The sequence below is a fragment of the Lepidochelys kempii genome, chromosome 6 (genome assembly GCF_965140285.1).
Source record: "Lepidochelys kempii isolate rLepKem1 chromosome 6, rLepKem1.hap1, whole genome shotgun sequence".
In the NCBI taxonomy this organism is placed as follows: Eukaryota; Metazoa; Chordata; order Testudines; family Cheloniidae; genus Lepidochelys; species Lepidochelys kempii.
In genome coordinates, this window is record NC_136385.1 from 60,068,017 (window position 1) to 60,085,710 (window position 17,694).

Below are 17,694 nucleotides of genomic sequence, written 5' to 3' on the forward strand. Positions count from 1 at the left end.
GGGAAGGGGGGAGGGAGCCCTGCTAAAATGGTGAGGGAAGCATAAAGACAGCCAGAAGAATACAGCAATTGGTGTGTGTAGATACCAGCATGCATGAACCCATCTGTGGCACATGTGTCCTCATGCATGTACCTTCATGTGCGCAAAGGCCCCTGTGGGAGCCTGCATGTGGAGGCCTGAGTGTACCAGGTGCGTGCAGGCAGAGACATAGGCATTTTTATTTCAGGGTCAGCCAGACTGGCTCCAGCAGTGGGCAATACCTATTTCTCACCTTTCCCAGAATCCTTTCCTACTCCTGCTGTTCATTCACTGCTGCTGCTCCTGTGAGGCCCTGGCAATTGCTTCCTGTCCAGTTCACACACCTGCAGCTGGAGCTGTGATCTCCCTGATCGTTATCTCAGCTGCAGAGCTACAAATGTCATAAAATGCCCCAGCTCTGATTATGCCCCAGGCAATCTTCCATCACACAGCTGTAAATTCCATCTGCCCTAGAGCAGTTTCTTCCAGCTGGTTAATGCCAGCAGCAGGGGAGCTCTGGTTCTTTTGTTATAGGACTGAGTCAAAAGAAAGGCCCTTACAGGCCTGGGAGTGGAGTTGGGTCCCTTGCTCACTAAGGGCAGGAGTTCAGTATTCTACAGAGGCCAAGTGGACTGTGTGTGGATGGGTCGGGGAAGGGACAGAGTCTTCTGTCTGACCTAATGGCAGAACTTGCCTACCCAGACTAGTGCTTGGAGCACTCTACTGAACTCTGGAAGAAGCCATGTTCACTCAGCTGGAAGCCAGGACTCATGAGGCTGAATGAGTGTAGTGAAGGAGGGAGGGTAACTTTGCCCCATCCCAGTTTTTCAGCTGGACTCTTGCTCTGCTTGCAATCCCTGCTGTCCTTTTCCCCTGCTTGCAATCCCTGTTGTCCTTCTTTTCTGCTGGGCAGTGAGCTTCTCACATGCAGACTGACCCGTGATGACTCAAGGCTTGCTGTCCTGGTTTTGCACCTGCTACCTAAGCTCTGGAGGCTGAAGGCAGGAGCTTTGCTGGTATGGGATGGATACTGCCATAGCTAATGCTAGGGAGTAACTAGGCCCTCTGGCCCCCCAGCCAATGAGATGGGGAGGTTCCAATATAGGTAGCCAATAGGGGCTTCTGGGCTGAGCTGCCCTAGTCAGCCCATACAAGCTGCTCGGTCAAGGCAGAGGTCTCTCATATAGGCATCCTAGCTTCACCAACTGGTGCAGAGGTGCTGGGAGGTGGGGTGGGAGTTGTGCTCTCTCTCAATTGAAAGGAGCGGGTGTGAGCGGGGGACCTTCTGTGGTGTCTCTTTCCATGGGAAGATCTCAAAGACCCTCACACATATTAAATATGGAAACTTCACAACCCCCCTGGCTATTATAGGCAGTTGTGTGTGAGTAAACTGGTATCCAGAGGTGAAGTAGCTCACCCTGGGACCCAAAGTGGGCCAGTGGCAGAGCCAGGAGTCCTGAATCTCAGAGCCCTATTCTGACCACTATTCCGACCACTATTCCAGGGAGAGGGCTAAAAGCCCAGACAGCCAACTCACTTGTCCATGTTTTAACCTCTAGATAACACTTCCTTCTCAAAGGTGGGGGGGAGCCGAGATAGTCTGACTCCTCTTTATGGTGAGGGTAATGCTCAGCTGGAGACCAGTTTGAGACTGGAATGAACTCCCACAGGAACTAGAGACCATCACAAACCTCACCACCTTTTGCTCCAAATTCAAGGTGCCTTTTGTTGACCTTGCCTTCTCTAACATAAATACAGAACAACAGGGATAGTAAAGAAAATAAAACCCTTCCAAAACAAAACACTCCATTATAGATGCATCTCCCCCAAGGATAGGATGAGAGAACAAACTACACATGACAGGCTCATGCTCCGCATAGCACTTAATGCACTACTGGAAGGTGCTCAGATACTGTGGTGATGAGTGCAACGTAGGAACCTATACGGCAAAGACTTCAGGCTCTCTGCTCTAATCAGTAGCTAATGTGCCCTGTGCCCCCATATGTCGCTGAAGACCTGCAGCAAGGAAAGAGGCCCTGCTGGTGTCTGCAAGGTACAGTGCTGCTCCTTTCTCAGCCCAGAAAGATGCAGCAGCTCATCTATGATGTGGGGGTAGGACAGCCCTAGCCCCCTCCCTCGTGCCCAGGAATGGGCTGCACATAAAGAAGCTATTAAGGAGCAATTGCATGTTTGAATGGGGATTTCATAAGGACAAGAAAGAGCCGGTTGGGCTGGAGGTAAATGTCTTTCCTGGGGCAGTGTCTGTGCACATGTGGAGGCCCAGCCCAGGAGGTATGCATTGCACTTGGAGATTATATCTTTCTGGCTGGCAGGTCTGTGCTTGCTGGCTATGGTTTTACTAGTGCCTCTTACTTTTGGGGGTGGGTGGCAATTTACTTTCTGTCACTCCCCTTCCTACCACACCCTATGCATCCTCCCAACTGCTCTTCTGAAATGCAAAGTGGGGAGAGGGGCAGGTAGTGTTCCTGCATCCTGGAGAGAGATGCAAGCCTGCCTTTCTTTCTGTAACCCTTGAGGCGGAGCGGGAGAGAAGTTGCAGGTACAGGCAGCCTCCACATAGCTAGCATTCTGTTCCAAGCCTGGGCTATTCAGCTGGGCCCCTCTTTCCTCTGCTGCACCAGGAAAACCCTGATCACTTCATATTCCCCATTCAGTTTTGTGTGGCAGGTTTCCCCACTGTATTCCTGGGCTCTCCGGGAGCTATTCTGCCTTCGTAGGGGTGTTTGGGGCCTGCTGCTTTTTGCCCATTCAGTTTAGACTATAGAACTGGAGACTCTACGGGAGCTGAAGACTCTGCCCTGCACCCTCTTCCCCCGTCCTCCCTGTCTCCCCATGCTCCACACCGGAGCTCAGCCCTCCCCTGAGGCACTGCAGGTGCTCCTCTGCCTGGCTCAGCTGCGTTACAGGGGTTCCCCTGTGCCCCTTCCAGCTGAGGGTCTCGAAGCCCTTTGTAAATGCTCATTTAATGAACCTCCCCCTTCCCATGAGAGGTGGGTAACACGAGCCCTATAGCGCAGAAGGGGAAATGGAGGTAACAGCGACAGAGCTGGGAACAGAGCTTAGGCAGCCTGATGCCCCCAGTCCCCTGCTCTAGCCACTAGCCCGCGCTGCCTTTCCAAGCACGAGGGAGCCTGGTGCAGCCTGGCCCGGGCGCCGATCAGCGCGCCAGCGGGACTCCTCGCAAGCGGTGCCGTCTCAGAAAACCTGGCCCGGCCCCGGTGGGCTGCGCTCCCCGCTCATTGGATCTTCGGGGCTGTCCCAGCCTTCTCCTCTGCAAACATTTGCTCCAGCCAGGTGTTTGGGGGGGTGATTTTTCCCTGCCCGCTCCCCCTGCGGGGAGGGAGGAGACGTTTGAGTCAAGGCGGTGGGTGGGGCTTGGAAGGCAGAGAACTACCTTTGGGCAAGTCCGGGTGCGCAGCAGGGCTCGTGAAGCAGAAAGTGAACTTAATCTCTTGCTTGGTTTGCTCTCTTCCCGCCCCTATAAGGGCGGGAGAGCCTGGGCTGCAGGACCCGGGGGGAGTGGCTGGTCTGAAAGGGAGGAGTGGGAAAGGAAGCCCCAGACTGCACGCTAGGCTGGGAGCCGCTCTGGGATGACGAGAGGGGAAAGCCAGGTAAGGAGATCTGTGCCAGTGGGGAGCTGCAGCAGGGGTGTGTGTGTGTGTGGGGGGGGGCTCTGTGGGAGGAGGCGATGGTGCTGTGATGATGGGGGTTGGTTGGGGGGGGGAGAGTGTGAGAGCGAATGGAGAATGGGGCATGGCATGGCGTCGGGGGAGGGAATTAGTGGAGGCGATGGAGTGATAGTGGTTGCCTGTGGAGGGAGCTGTGTGAGCTGGGAACATTTCTGGCTAGAAGGGTAACTTGGAAGAGAAGTTGCAGGACTCTTCTTTGCCATGCTCCGTGGTTGGACCCTGTGCTGTCTGTCCCCAGGGTCTCTCTCTAGCAGACTCCCCTCCCCACCCCCCATTTCACCTTCACGGTGGAGACAGCCAGCTGGAGATCACTGAATGGGAATGGGAGTAGGTAAAGCTTCTCTCCTTAGTCTGGCCAGCCTCCCACTTGGCCTCATCCCCTGGGTGTCTCATAGCTCTTTCTCCTCTGCCACCAGTCTCCACTGTGCCTTTCTGGTACACTTGCCAAACTGTTAATCCCAACTGGGACTAAATTTGTTTCTTTGAACAGTCCCATTTATCAGACTGTTAAGGACACAGCCACATAGTCTGCATCTGCCTGCTTGCTGTCACTGACCATTAAACTTGGTGAGCACTGATCTGCCATCCGGTGCCTAACACAATGGAGCTTGGGTGAAGCATCCCCCTGGTTCCAGGCCAGACAAAAGAGAAGGAAGGGAAAATCATGGCATTGGAACAGAACACAGTAAAGGTGACCAAAGGGCAGCCCACAGACCTGTAGTATGTAGGAATTAGGTTGTATATCTTTAAATAGTTTGTGAGCCCTCTAGTGGTCCTCACTGTCTCCTGTGTTTCACATCCTTGGATATGTGTGTGTGTGTGTGTGTGTGTGTAAACACAGAATCCTAGGAATGTAGGGCTGGAATGGAGCTCAAGAGGTCATCTAGTGATTCTAGTCCAGCCCCCTGCCAAATAGATATAGACTATCCCTGACCAGTGTTTGTCCAACCTGTTCTTAAAAACTTCCAATGATGAGGATTCCACAACCTCCCTTAGAAGTCTAGTCCAGACCTTAGCTATCCCATGGTTAAATTTACCCCCTAATTATCTAAGCTAAATTTCTCTTGCTGCAGATTAAGCCCGTTACTTCTTGCCCTACCCTCAGTGGACATGAGGAACAATTTACTTCATCTCTCTTAGCAACACTTCTTAACATATTTGAAGACTATCAGTTTCACCTCCCCCACATACCCACTTTATTTAACCTTTCCTCATAGTCAGGTTTTCTAAACTTTTCATCATTTTTGTTGTTCTACAATGGGCTGCCTCTGATTTGTCCACAGGAAAAATGTGGCACCCAGAGCTGGACACAGCACTCCAGCTGCGGCCTCACCAGCACCAAGTAGAGCAGGACAGTTACCTCCTGTGTGTTACATGGTGACACTCCTGTTAATACACCACAGAATATGGTTATTCGATCTCTATTGTGCCTGAGTAGTTCCTTCATATTGTGTTACGTAGAGAGCAAAAGACACAATAAGGCCAGACGAGGCCCTCAAAGATCTGCAGTGCAGCTGGTGTCCCCCTCTGTGTTCTGAGGGTGCAGCCTCCTAGAAACTACAGGTCTGAGCATGCGATGCACCCTCTTGCTCTGAGTGGTTGGCTGCAGGGCACTCTGGGGAGCCTAGTCTCTGTGGGCTACACATGAGGACATCTGCAATCTGCTCTATTATATGCCCTATAGATTCAGCCCTTGGGCTTCTTGCACAGTCGTTGGCAAGGCAGAGTCTGATGTCCTTGGAGGAGAACCTAGAGCAGTGGTGGACAGCCTGCAGGCTGCACACGGCCTGTCAGGGTAATCCGCTGGCGGGACGCAAGACAGTATTTACATTGACCGTCCACAGGCTGGTTGCAGTTTGCCGTTGCAATCCAATGGGAGCTGCAGGAAGCAGCACAGGCCGCAGGGACATGCTGGCTGCTGCTTCCTGCAGCTCCCATTGGCTGGGAATTGGCTGGAGAAGCCACCAAGATGTTGGCTACCCTTGAGGCAGACTTGCTGCAGCCAAGTCACTGTGCTCCAAGTGGTTCTGTGGAAAGCTCCTCATTGCATGTGCTTGTGCCTAGTGGATATGTGATTGCCTCCCCAATGCCTGGAGGAATGGGCGACCTCAGTGTGAAGGCTGAAGGCCTTTCCTGCATCACCTGCTATCCGTTGGGTTTAATTGTTTGGGCTGTGTCGCTGGGTGCCCATCACTGTCCAGTGGAAGGAAGGAAAACAGCCCCCTGCTCCCTGCCCCACAGGAACTAAAGGCTCATCTGACAGGTTTCAGAGTAACAGCCGTGTTAGTCTGTATTCGCAAAAAGAAAAGGAGTACTTGTGGCACCTTAGAGACTAACCAATTTATTTTAGCATGAGCTTTCGTGAGCTACAGCTCACTTCATGAAGCATCTGCACATCAATAGGCTTGGGTCTTTGAATAGGAAGGAAGTTCCCAATCCAGGCCCATTTAGTCGACTGGCAGGAGGGAGGCTATTGTTTGAATGGTCTCCAGATGTTGTGTAGAGAGGGCAGGGATCAGTTCTCAGTTATTTGCCAGCAAAGACAGAGATGAAAAGTGGGCTGGGCCTGTGAGAGGGTCTGGTTGGGCCACCCTAATTGGGGGTGGGGGGTCAGCTTGGGCTTGTGTGGGCAGGACCCGGAGGGGAGTATGGCGGGGGGGCTTGCCAGGCCTGTGGGATCTGAGCCTTTCTTGCATATTTCATCTTTGCTCTGGAATTGAAATGTCTATTCTAAAAGCAAAAGGTCTCTGCCCCTTGGTGCTGTGAGGAACTGGGGGGCTGAACCTGTTCTCCTTCATGGAGTGAACAACTGTCTCTTTGCTGCTCTCCTTTCCTCTTCTTGGATGAGAGGAGCATCCTCAGCAGCAGCTCCATGCCTCTCTGGGGAGTGTCCAGAGCTGGAAGCTTTTATGCTGGAGGAGGCTGGGATCTGAGGCAGCCATCGCACAGGTGTCAATGACCACACAAAGTGCAAGGCAGAGGAGAACTTGGTCCCTGGTGTTCTGTAGGGAAAATGTTGGGAGGAGTAATGAGCGTTGATGTTTCAGTGCTCTAGGGATCAAGCAGGGAAATGAGGGGAAGAAGAGGAACCAGCCACAGGTAGCTGTGGTGTTTGTCATGACGTTTGACCTGTGGCCCTTGAGCCTAAGCAGAGGCCCCATCTAGTAGGTAACTGTCCCACAAGTCTGAAGAATGAAGCATGCATCATTGGAGGCAGCAAGGCTTGGAGATTAGCTGAGCTAACAGTCGGGAGCTAAAAGGGGGGGGAGAGGTGGGAGAGTCACATGAGAATCTCTGCCTCCTTCTAATACCTGCCAGTCATGGGTCAGAGGCAGGAGGGGGAGGGGGGCATGTGCTGCCAGAAGATCACTGGTGGAGGCGGGGAGTGTGTGTTGGGGGGAGGAAATTCCCTCTTTTATGGTCTCCCTGCTAGCAGCTGAATTTTCATTGTTTGGCTCCTTTTAATGTGTCAGCCCTCTCTCCTGAAGTGGGGATGTCTCTTGGCTTTTCTCCATTTTTTTTTTCTTCTCTTGACTAACTCTCTCATTCCTATGTTTCTCATGACTGATTTGCTTCTTGAGTAATACCTCTGTAGTGATGCCAGTGCTACTGGGGAGGCAGGGTAGTTTGATGCAATACATGGCCAATCTTTTATTTCTAACTATGACTCCCCTGAGGGCTTGGGCAGGGCTGGCGTGCAGCAACTGTCTGTAGCACTTCCAGTTGCAAAGGTAACATTAAAAACATGACTTGAGTGTAACTGATGCCATGACATTTGCTTAAGACTTCAGACAGCCCGAAACAATAGCTCTGAGAGGCGTGAACTCAAGGGGCTGTTAACTCTGAAACCCAACAATGACCATTTAACTCACCATTGTCAGCTGTTCCACTGTTGAGCAAAGCACTGAAAAAGGGATGGGCCAGATGTATTGTGATTTGCACAGTATACTGAGCGTGGTGCCCCATTTTGCTCTCTCAAGTGGGTGGAGCTTTCCCCAAACTTCTGGTTTCCCCCTGGCTTAAAGCTGTTGTAAGGTGGGTCACCGTCGCATTTTGACCTAGCGAGCGCCTGTTTATCTGTGCCTCTGCCCTGGCACAGGCACTAAGGTAAATGCAGCTCACTGACCAGGGGGAAGACGCTGGGGGTTAAAGTGTGCTGTGGTCACCTCTGCAGAGGGTTGATGTGATGAATGTGATGCCCCCCTCCCGCAATTCATTTCACTCTAGTCCCCAGGGAACATTTCTCTGCATCACGTACCTCCTCTCCCCACAGTGCAGCCCTGAGTTTCTCTGTGCACGAGGCCAGGGGCTCCCTTTGGAACATGGCAGCGCAGTGAGAAGCTGTCTGGGTGGTGCAGTGAGCTGTCAAGGGCTCTGCTCTCTTCCCCACAAGGGCTGAACAGGCTGCTCCCCACAGGATTTCTAGCCCTGGGGACAGGACACTCAGGGAACTGAAGCTGGATCCACTGCTTGGGCCTGTGGAACACAGCTCCCTGGGCTTGGACAAGCCTTCTCTGGCTCAGGAACGTAAAGGGGCTGCTTGTCCCTTTAAGGTAGGAGCACTTGGCCTGTGACTCCCAGTCAAGCAGTCACGATCTTTACTCCGCATAATGCCAAACTTTGTTAGAGCAGGTAATCATCCACAGCCAGCAAGGGGAGGAGGGAGGCGTCTGGCTGTGAGTCCAGTCCCTATGTGGCCAGCTGGGAGCCAACGCAGGGATTGTCATGGTTTTGTTCCTCAGGAGCAGGTCAGCTGGATGGAGGAGGTTGGGAAGGGAGCCAGAGTGCTGAGTTTTGCTTCTCTCTGCTTGGGTAAGGATCCCAGGGCAGTGTGGCCTCGGGTGCTTTGTCCTTGAGTCCGGTATCTCGGGAACAGTTCTGGCCCCTCCAGACGGAGTGGGGGAGGGGAAATTTGTTCTTTAACTCAAGGGCAGGTTTAATTAAACATCAGGTGACCTGGCAGTGGCTCAGAGCTCTATGAGAGCAACTTACTGAACACCATCTTGTGCTCAACAGCTGGCTGGAGGCCAAGCCTTGGGCCTGGGATCCTGTGGGAGCCACAGGTTTAGGTCTCTGTGCTGCCTACTGAGGTGCAGTTGCTGGAAGTGCCCCAGCAGTAGGGCATTGCTTTACCGCTTTCTGTAGGGACCAGTCTGTGTGACTGCAAAGCTGGGAGGCAGTTTCTCTCTGGTCAGATCTAGCCACTTTCCAGTGACAGCTGTGGCCAAGAAGAGTGACACAAGGGGTGTAAGACATCATCCCACCTCTCCCTGCACACCTTTCTCAGGCCACCTCCTTACTGGCTTTGCAAGGTTGTTAGGGTGAGTGGATTCTCACTGGTGTCCCCATGTAGTAGCCCAATTTGTGGCATTCCAGGTGCCCACCGGAGTGGGGTTCTGTAAGGCAGTGCACCCCCTCTTCCCTGGCAGACTCTCAGCTTGGGTCCCTGGAATTCTGATGCCAGGTGTTGGGACCAGCCTGCTCTACACGTGTCCACTGACAGCTTCTCTCCAGAGTTTCAGGGGCTCCCCCTTGTTTCCTGGAGGGTCCCTGGAGGCCTCTCCAGCACAGCATGGACACTGGGCCATTCTGTGTCTGGAGGGATTTCAAGCTGTGGAATGTTACCTGTCAATCTCTAAGTTGGCCTGGGGGTCTGAGATCCCTCTCCCTGTGCCCTGTAGGAGCGGTTCATCCTAGCTGGGGGCCCCCAGGTCAAACTCGTGGGAGCATGTGGCAGAGTATTTCCAGGGAAGGGTCCTCTGCTTTGAACTGCCATCAGAGTGCTGAGCAGCCTGAGGAAGAGGAGGGAGCATAGCCTAGTGATTAGAAGAGGGCACCGGGTCAGGAGTCAGATCTCAACTTGGCCAGCAACTCACTGCCTGTGCCTGGGTGAGTGCCTTCCACACTGTGTGCCATGGGGCTGACGATCCTGATGAACTGCTTGGGCGCCAAGAGGTTGAAAATTTGTTGAGGTGCATTCATGGGGTGCTGGGAGCTGGAGCTGGATGTGGTCTGCAGGCTGGCTTCTCCTTAGCTAGGTCAGATTGTTGACAGCTTTGGGGTAGCATCTTTGGGTTTCTGCTTAGTAATTGGTACTCACTCAGCTCCTGCAGTGACAGCCACAGTCTAATAATAATCCGGGACCAGGCAGGGTGCTGCACTGAACAGTAACAAGGGGTAAAGCCAGCAATGCTGGAGCCTTCATGAGTGGGTACAGGAGGCAGCGTCTCCAGACTCCCCAAGTCAGCTTCACAGTAATCCCTGAGTGGGGCGAAGGGTGCCCTCTCAGCATGCCTGGGAGAGCTTTGCTGGAGCTGAGCTGCCATCGTGGTTACACAACTGCTTCACCCAGAGACTCTGAGCTAGTGCCATCCTCTGTGCTCAGAGGTTGGACTGAGTTGGGCAGAGCCCTGCAGGCTTGTGCCTTGGCTCTGTCACTTCCATGTGCTTCTCCTCCATTGCAGGCTCTAGGATGCTGGGGCCAGCTAGGCTGAACCTGCCCACGTGATCCTCACTGCTTCCAGCCCTCGCCCTGCCTGCCCACCATGCTGCGCTCCTGGCGTGGAAAGCTGAAGCTGCTGCTCGCCACTGTAACACTGGTGATCCTTCTCTCGTGGCTCTGTGTCTTTGTGGGCAGTTCAGAATGTGAGTGTGGCCTGGCTCTGGGTTGAGGTACTGCCCAGGACAGGGGAATGAGCGACAGCAGACAGCTGCCAGCCAGGGCTCTTGGCTTCTTCTGGTTCTGCCACTAACTCGTGGGCCCAGTCCCTCTGCCTCAATTTCCTCATCTGCTGTAACATGGGGTGACGCCCCTGCCTTGTCTCTGGGGGGGCTTGTGGACAAGTACATTACTGTATATAAAGCATTATGGGTGGAGATGTAGCTAGGAGAGGGGCTTAGAGATGGACATAGGGGCTGGGATCCAAAAAGGTTGCAAGGCTGAGCATCACAGGTGCTTAACTTCTAGATTTGTAGAAAATCACAGGAACAACACTGTGATCTACAAAGCTTGGGCTAGGCGCCTAGGCTCCCTATGCAAGGACTGGGGAGAGCTGGGTGCCTCGCAATGGGATCCACAAAAGCCAGTATTGCTAGGCTGGGAGCCACCTCAGCTAATCAGTGGGAGATGCTGATGAGAGAGGTGCACTAAGCTCCAACCTCCCAGCCCAGGCACTTATCTCTGTGGGCTGTGGGGAGGTCCTATCTCAGCTAGCGATCCAAACCGGGGGAAGATAGGTGCTCCTGTGCCTCACTGGTGTGTGGGGCCGGATCCGATAGGCCTGCTCAGAGGCTACCTAATTCCACTTAAAACAGCAAGGGGGAGGGAGCGGTGGAGGCGCTCCCTCATAACCTGGTTGGGTGCTCATCTGGAATGTGGGAGACCCCTGGTTCAAAACCCCGCTCTGCCTGAAGAGGAGAAGGGATTTGGACAGGGATCTGCCACTTCTCGGCTGAATGCTCTAACCAGTGAGATATAAAGTGATTCTCACTCTCTCTGGCCCAATTAATGTTTAATTGAAGTGGAATAACTTCAATAGCAGAGATTGAGGGAGATGCACATCAGAATATTGTCCACCCCACGCAAGCTGTTGATTGGAGTTAGGCAGCCTCTGAACCTCCACTGGATTGGGCTGTGCATGTGATGCAGGTGGCCCAGTGCCTGGTTTGTGAATAGTAAGGGGCTTAGGTGGGAGATAGGTGTCTGGAGCCTAGAGGAAGGCAGCTATGCACATGCCTCTGTGGGGATTTGGGGCATTCTTTCTTCACAAATGGCTGTCCCCAGCCACCAGTGCCACTCCCATGTTATCCCCCTCCCTCCCCATGCCCTACACTCACTGTGACTTTGGGGTGCTCTCTCCCCATGCATGGCCAACTGTTATCTCTTCTCCCTCCCCCTTTCCATGGTCAGGGGGCACTGCATGGGGTGCTGTCCCACCCGTGACTCCTACCATGTCCCGGGGTGTGAAATCACAGTGATTTGGGGGGCTCTCTCTCCACAGATGGCCGTTCCCTCCTATTGTCTCCTTGCCTTGGGGACCAGGACCTGGAGCGAGAGGCCTTGGCATCTCAGGTGCGCAAGGTGGAAGAGGAAAACCTGCAACTGCGCCTGCAGCTCAGCCAGTCTCGGGCGCAAGCTGGGGCTGTGGAGGGGAGTGATGGCAGCCAGCAGTGGGCAGCCTCCTTTGAGGATGGGGATGCCCCAGGAGATGACAGGAGCAACCGCACAGGCTGTCCCAAGCAGCAGATGGTGCAGAAGTGTGAGGTGAGCGACTGTAGCTGGCTTCATGGCGCTGTCCTTGGGGAGGGCAGGCACCCTGAGGGGCCTGCACATATGGCCAATGACACCGGGTGCTGAGGGTCTCCATGGCCTAGCAGCGAGTCCCTAGGTTCAGCCGCCGCTGTATAGCTGCCTGATTGCACTGGCCATGCCAGGGCCTCCCCCTTGCTGTCTGCTTTGTTCATGCCTCAAATACGTGGGCATTTTATTTGCAGTTAAGAGGGTGATGCTGACAGCCAAAAGAATGACCCCTTCTTGCGTCCCACTGGGAGATGTTAGTGCCCCTCCTCAGTGCCTCAAAGTGTGTGAGCATACAGGTAGGGAGGCAGCACCAGGACTCCTGGGTTCTCTTCCCAGCTCTGCCACTGACCTGTTCTGTGATCTGGGGCAAGTCCTTCCTTGCTCTCTGCCTCAGTTTACCCACCTATCACCTGTGGGTAATGACCCTGACCTGTGTCCCTAGGGGGCTGGGTTGCTGAGACTGTTTCTGTATGAGATATGCTGTGTGAGGTGAGATGGGCAGGTAGGAGAACTGCCTGACCAGAACGTTATGCAGCAGCTATCGCCATCTGCCTTGGGAGGAGAGGACTCTAATCAGTGCCAAGATCTTGGGGTGGGGAATGATACTACGAAGTGTTACTGACCCAGAGGCTGCTGCATGCTGGACAACCCTTGCCCCAGGGGTGCTGCTTTGGGCAGGGCTGATGGTGCCTTCTGTTTCTGGGCAGCTCCTGCACGTAGCGATTGTGTGTGCTGGTCACAATGCGAGTCGAGACGTGGTCACCCTGGTGAAATCCATCCTCTTCCACAGGTAACCCAGACAACAGTGTGGGGGGAGCCTCTGCTATGCTATGCTAATTTATAGAGGTTCTTACACAGCACTTACCCTGTCTTCAGGGGCTGGTGGGCTTCCATCTCCATTTCAGACCCATGTGCTTTGGGGATTCAGGTAAAATGGGGATCAGATATGAAACACTCCTGCAGCTTGGCTCCCCAGTCATAGGGCAGTGTGGGAAGGGGAGGTGCGCAACTGGGAAGCCCAGGCTGTGGTGGTGGTGGAGAACTTAACCTGTCCCTCTTCCTGTCCCTCTTAACCAGTCACAACTCCCAGGATCCTGTGTTACTGTGACCAGTGTTTGAGGGTCCCATGTGAAGGTGCTGTGCTGTCTGGGTAGGGACTGAGTGAGGTGCGGAGTGGTGAAGGCTCTCTGGGTCCCACCTGTCATCTGCTGGGGGGTGTGGATGGATCTGTCCCAGGTGGACCCTGGCTCAGGATGGGGCAGCTTCTCCCAGATGCCACCCGCTTTGGTGGTGGAGGAAGCTGTCCTGGGCTCAGTGGCTCAGGAAGGATCTCTGACAGCTGCTTGTTTCCTCCTGGCAGGAAGAACCCTCTCCATTTCCACCTCATCACGGACTCGGTGGCTCAACAGATCCTGCAGACTCTCTTCCAGTCCTGGATAGTGCCCTCCGTCTACGTTAGCTTCTACAACGCAGACGATTTGAAGGCAGGAGCCCCAGATCCCCTTCTCCCCTCACTGTCCCTCTTCCCCCCACTTTCTCGGCTTCTCTTTCCAGTCTCGGTATTCCAGTGAAGTGATCAGCCACTCAGGGAGGCAGGGATGGTGGTGAGGAGAGTTTGCCAGACTATTAACTCTCTTGCTGCTGGCCCCTCTCTCATCTGCTCTCCTCCTGGTGTCTGTTACCGTTTGACTGATAAGGGGGCACTTGGTTGGCGTGGGAGTTGTGAAGGGGCCTTTCTCCTCCACTTTGGCTCTGGTCTGAAGTAGTTGAAACCTGCTCCCTTCTGCGAGTTCCCAGGTGGCTCCAGTATGAAGGAGCTGGCGAGGCTCAGACCCATTCCTAGCAAGCGCATGTCAAAATGACACAACCACTAGCCCAGGTGACACTAACTGGTCCCCTGGTTGGTAGCCTCCTCAGAGAGCCAGGTGTAACTGGGCCATGCACTCTCACCTAGAGAGGGCCCCTCCAAAGCAAGATGGGACTCATTGGCTTGGATATGAAACAGCCAGAGTCAAAACCATCCACAGAAGCAGCGGGGCATGCTATAGGGCAGTGGGAAGCCTAGGCATCAGAGTTCAGTCTGGTCACAAAATCTGAGAGCAGCTGTACAAGTCATGCCCAGATGATGGGGAACAGGGAGGAACTGTGGACAGCACAGAGAAATATCCCAAAGGGCCCAAAAGAGAACAGGCACATGGGTAGGAGTCAAGTGAGACTCAGCCTCTGGAAACACTGCTAATACATCAGGGGAAACCCCGATCCTTGATGAGAGGGGCTGGGAGAGCCTGGGGAGAGTGGGGCTGTGATGGGACAGAGCTCCACAAAGGCCACTGTATCTGGGGGCTGTGTACTCGAGGGCTTGTGTCCCAAAGCCAGGAGGGGATAGCTCCTCTTTGTAAGGCTCTGGGTACCTCAGTCCCTGGGTTCTCTCCTCGTGGAGCAGGGAGGAGACACTCAGCAGGTGACATTCGTCCTGAGGGGCCCAGAGCAGACACACAGACTGGAGGGAGTACAGGGAAGGGCAACAAGAATGAACGGGGTTGTGGGGAGCCATTAAAGAATGGCATCCGTCCAACTTGGCTAGTGACTGTAAGGAGGGGAGGGAGAATGTGGTGGCTGGGGATATCTGGATGTGTAAACCCCAAGTCGGGGAGGGGGAGATTTTTCAGGCTGATACATAGGGTGCAGTGTGGGGCGGGGCAGAAGGAATCTTGGCTGAGTCTCAGGATGGAGACAGTCGCTGGGGGGAGGAGCCCATTGCTCAGATGTTGATCACTAACTGGAACAGACTGGAGAATGGGCTGTAGGGCTCAGTCCTTTGTGGGCCCTGGGAGAGTGACTGGCTGCTCTCCTGGGCCTTTTCCATCTTTGCTGCCTGTGGAGACATTGAGTGAGTGGGTAGGGGTGAGGACAAGATCCCTGGAAGTCTCTGATTCCCGTGTTCCTTAAACACTTCAAATGGAAAATACTTTAGCACTAAGCTTGGAATCTGTGCACCCCCTGGTGGCAGCTGCCATAGTGGATGTAATCTGTGGAACAGGCCCTGTGCGGAGGCCTGAACAGCTGGAATATTGTACAATGCATCAGTAAAATCCCCCTATGTTCTATCCCCTGAGATCCAGGGAGTGTGCCTCCCACCCACACGTGGAATGCAATCTCCTTGCCTTGCTAGGACTCACCTCATGCCTCCTCATTAGCCCCTTGAGGGCTTTGAAGCTCTGTAGCACAGTTGTGCTGCTTCGTTAGCCTCTGGGGCAGTGGGGGTTGGATTTGGGGAAGAGCCATGCCATTTTACACCTCTGTTTCCGGGTGAAGTGTTGGATTTGTGGTACAGACTGGGTGCTGTGTGTCTAGCCCCGGGGAGATTCGAGAATGGCTATATCCTGGCCCTGAGGGCTTCTTCCCTCCCTGTTGCAGGCAGAGGTGTCGTGGATTCCCAACAAGCATTACTCCGGGATTTATGGGCTGATGAAGCTAACGCTCACTAAGGCGCTGCCCTCCAACCTCTCCAAGGTCATTGTCCTGGACACAGACATCACCTTTGCCACCGACATCGCTGAGCTGTGGGCTGTCTTCGGGAAGTTCTCCGGTGAGGGGGAGTTGTGGAGAGGAGGAGCCTTGGGACCAGTTGAGTAGCTGTACCTCTGGGAGAGAAGCCAGGCCCACTGCCCTGGCTCCTCTGAAAACCTGCGACCCCTTGGCACTGGGTGGAGTTTAGGAGTCTGTTCTGCTTGGCTCTCCCTGTTTGTCCTTATCAGCCACTTGTGGGCGGCGGGGGAGGAGGGGGCATGAATTTGTGGTGGGCACATACTTCTCTGGTGAGGTGGATCTGTCTCACTTTCCAGACAAGCAGGTGATTGGGCTGGTGGAGAACCAAAGTGACTGGTACCTCGGAAACCTCTGGAAGAACCACAAGCCATGGCCAGCGCTTGGACGTGGCTTCAACACAGGTGAGCCCAGAGCATGCACAGGTCAGCTCCTGTTGGGCAGGGGTTTATCCTGTCTCTGTCAGTGGTGAGGTTGGTGCAGGGCAAGGCCGCCAGAATGTCTGGGGGGACAGGGCTGGGATGAGGAAGCGCCTCCTTCTGCTCATTCCTGTTAATGTTGCTGGTAGTGAGGAGCTGTTGCTGTGACTCCCATCCTGTCCCAGAGAAAAGCTGCTGCTGTTCTCTGTGACTTGGGGAGCAAACTGCCAGCTCAGGCCCTGCCAGCAAATCCACTGGGAATTGAACTGTGCGTGGCCTTGGCCACAAGAGGCTGATGGCAGGTCTCCCCAGTGGCTCTGCCTGTGCCTCTCAGTCGTGACTGGCCACCATTTCCTGCTGTTCCAGCGCAGAGGCTCTCTTACACTCTTTGATTTTATAATAGGAATAAGTGGTCCCAGGGAGCTGCACTGAGACCCTCTAAACTCACTCAATGTGTCTCTCGAGTCTGAACTAGAGCCACATGCGCCAGCCTTGCTCCTTGGCTGCCGGTGAGGTACTGCACTCTGCTGCTTCCCCAAGGGTGGTTTCTTAGGGTCACTCAGTGGCACCCCCCAGAGGTAACTGCTCCCCTAGGCCCTTCCTTTAGTGAGTGTGAGTGACAGAGCTGCCCAGGCCAATCAGAAAGCTTGTGGGCTGAGCCCCCCCACACTCCCTGTACTCTGGGAATCCTATCAGAGGTGAGTTCCCAGGCCTCCTCCAGCAGTAGACCCTGTTGTTGAGAGGGGTGTGGGACACAGGGATGCCATGTCCAGGCTAGCCAGCAAGCCTAGAATCCAGTCCCTGGCTGGGACACCCAGCAAAGGGCCTTGCTGTTAGAGAACTTGCTATGGGGATGGCATCCCAGACCATTGACCTAGTATGCTCCAGAAGGGACTGGCTGGAGCTGAGCTCAGGGGTGGCATAAGGCTGGATCGACTGCATCAAACACAGTGCTGGGCTGGCTGGTACCTGTGTGATGTGGGGACACCTATGACCTCTCTTTCCTCGCTTCCCAGGGGTGATCCTGCTGGTGCTGGAGCGCCTGCGCCGGATTGGCTGGGAGCAGATGTGGCGGCTGATGGCGGAGCAGGAGCTCATGAGCATGCTGTCCACCTCGCTGGCAGATCAGGTATGGAGCCAAGCTGAGCCCCAGCCTGCAGGCTCTTCTTTGACCCTGGTTCCTACTCTTGGGTAAACTATAGATGTAGGAAGCTGCAGGTGGGGGAGTAAATGCTGGGGCCATGGGATGCTGCTAACACTACAGACAACGCTGGCTGTGAGTGGGTACCCTGGGACCCATGCTTGAGATCTGTAACCTTCCACTCCATCAGCTCAGTCTTGGTCCTGATCTGTAGCATTCCTTGCATTTCAGTCCTGGACACCTCCTGAGCAGGGTCTGGTTACTGTGCCCACCTGTAGACTGTAGAGTGGTTGTATGATATGGATGATACAGAGATCCCTAGTCTGACCTCTCTTGTCCCCTCAGGGTTTCCCCTCCAACTCTTGGGGGTGGGGGGTGTCCTCCAGAGGTGTCCAGTTCTCCATGTGCTCACCGGTGATTCTCTTCCAGGACATCTTTAATGCAGTGATTAAGCAGAGCCCAGTGCTGGTGTACAAGCTCCCCTGCTTCTGGAACGTGCAGCTGTCTGACCATACCCTCTCAGAGCAGTGTTACTCAGAGGTCTCTGATCTTAAGGTGGGT

At 54.3% G+C, this 17,694-nt stretch overlaps 1 protein-coding gene across 24 annotated transcripts in view; it reads left to right on the forward strand.

Moving 5' to 3' along the window:
• Window positions 1–17,694, forward strand: part of LARGE2 (LARGE xylosyl- and glucuronyltransferase 2) — a 119,939-nt gene that overhangs the window by 20,360 nt on the left and 81,885 nt on the right. For 20 of the 24 annotated variants that reach the window (XR_012159406.2, XR_012159407.2, XM_073348121.2 and 17 more), the window contains 8 exons: window positions 10,193–10,373; window positions 11,729–11,991; window positions 12,735–12,817; window positions 13,388–13,511; window positions 15,445–15,616; window positions 15,873–15,977; window positions 17,009–17,121; window positions 17,563–17,688. Coding sequence is in view for 22 of the 24 variants with exons in the window: in XM_073348121.2 (XP_073204222.1) it covers window positions 10,274–10,373; window positions 11,729–11,991; window positions 12,735–12,817; window positions 13,388–13,511; window positions 15,445–15,616; window positions 15,873–15,977; window positions 17,009–17,121; window positions 17,563–17,688 (1,086 nt within the window). In the remaining 2 variants the exon portion in view is untranslated. Of the gene's footprint in view, window positions 1–3,417; window positions 3,651–8,135; window positions 8,282–8,427; window positions 8,541–10,192; window positions 10,374–11,728; window positions 11,992–12,221; window positions 12,324–12,734; window positions 12,818–13,387; window positions 13,512–15,444; window positions 15,617–15,872; window positions 15,978–17,008; window positions 17,122–17,562; window positions 17,689–17,694 lie in introns of those variants that run through there. The other 4 variants (XM_073348113.2, XM_073348116.2, XM_073348117.2 and 1 more) reach the window with 4 other exon arrangements.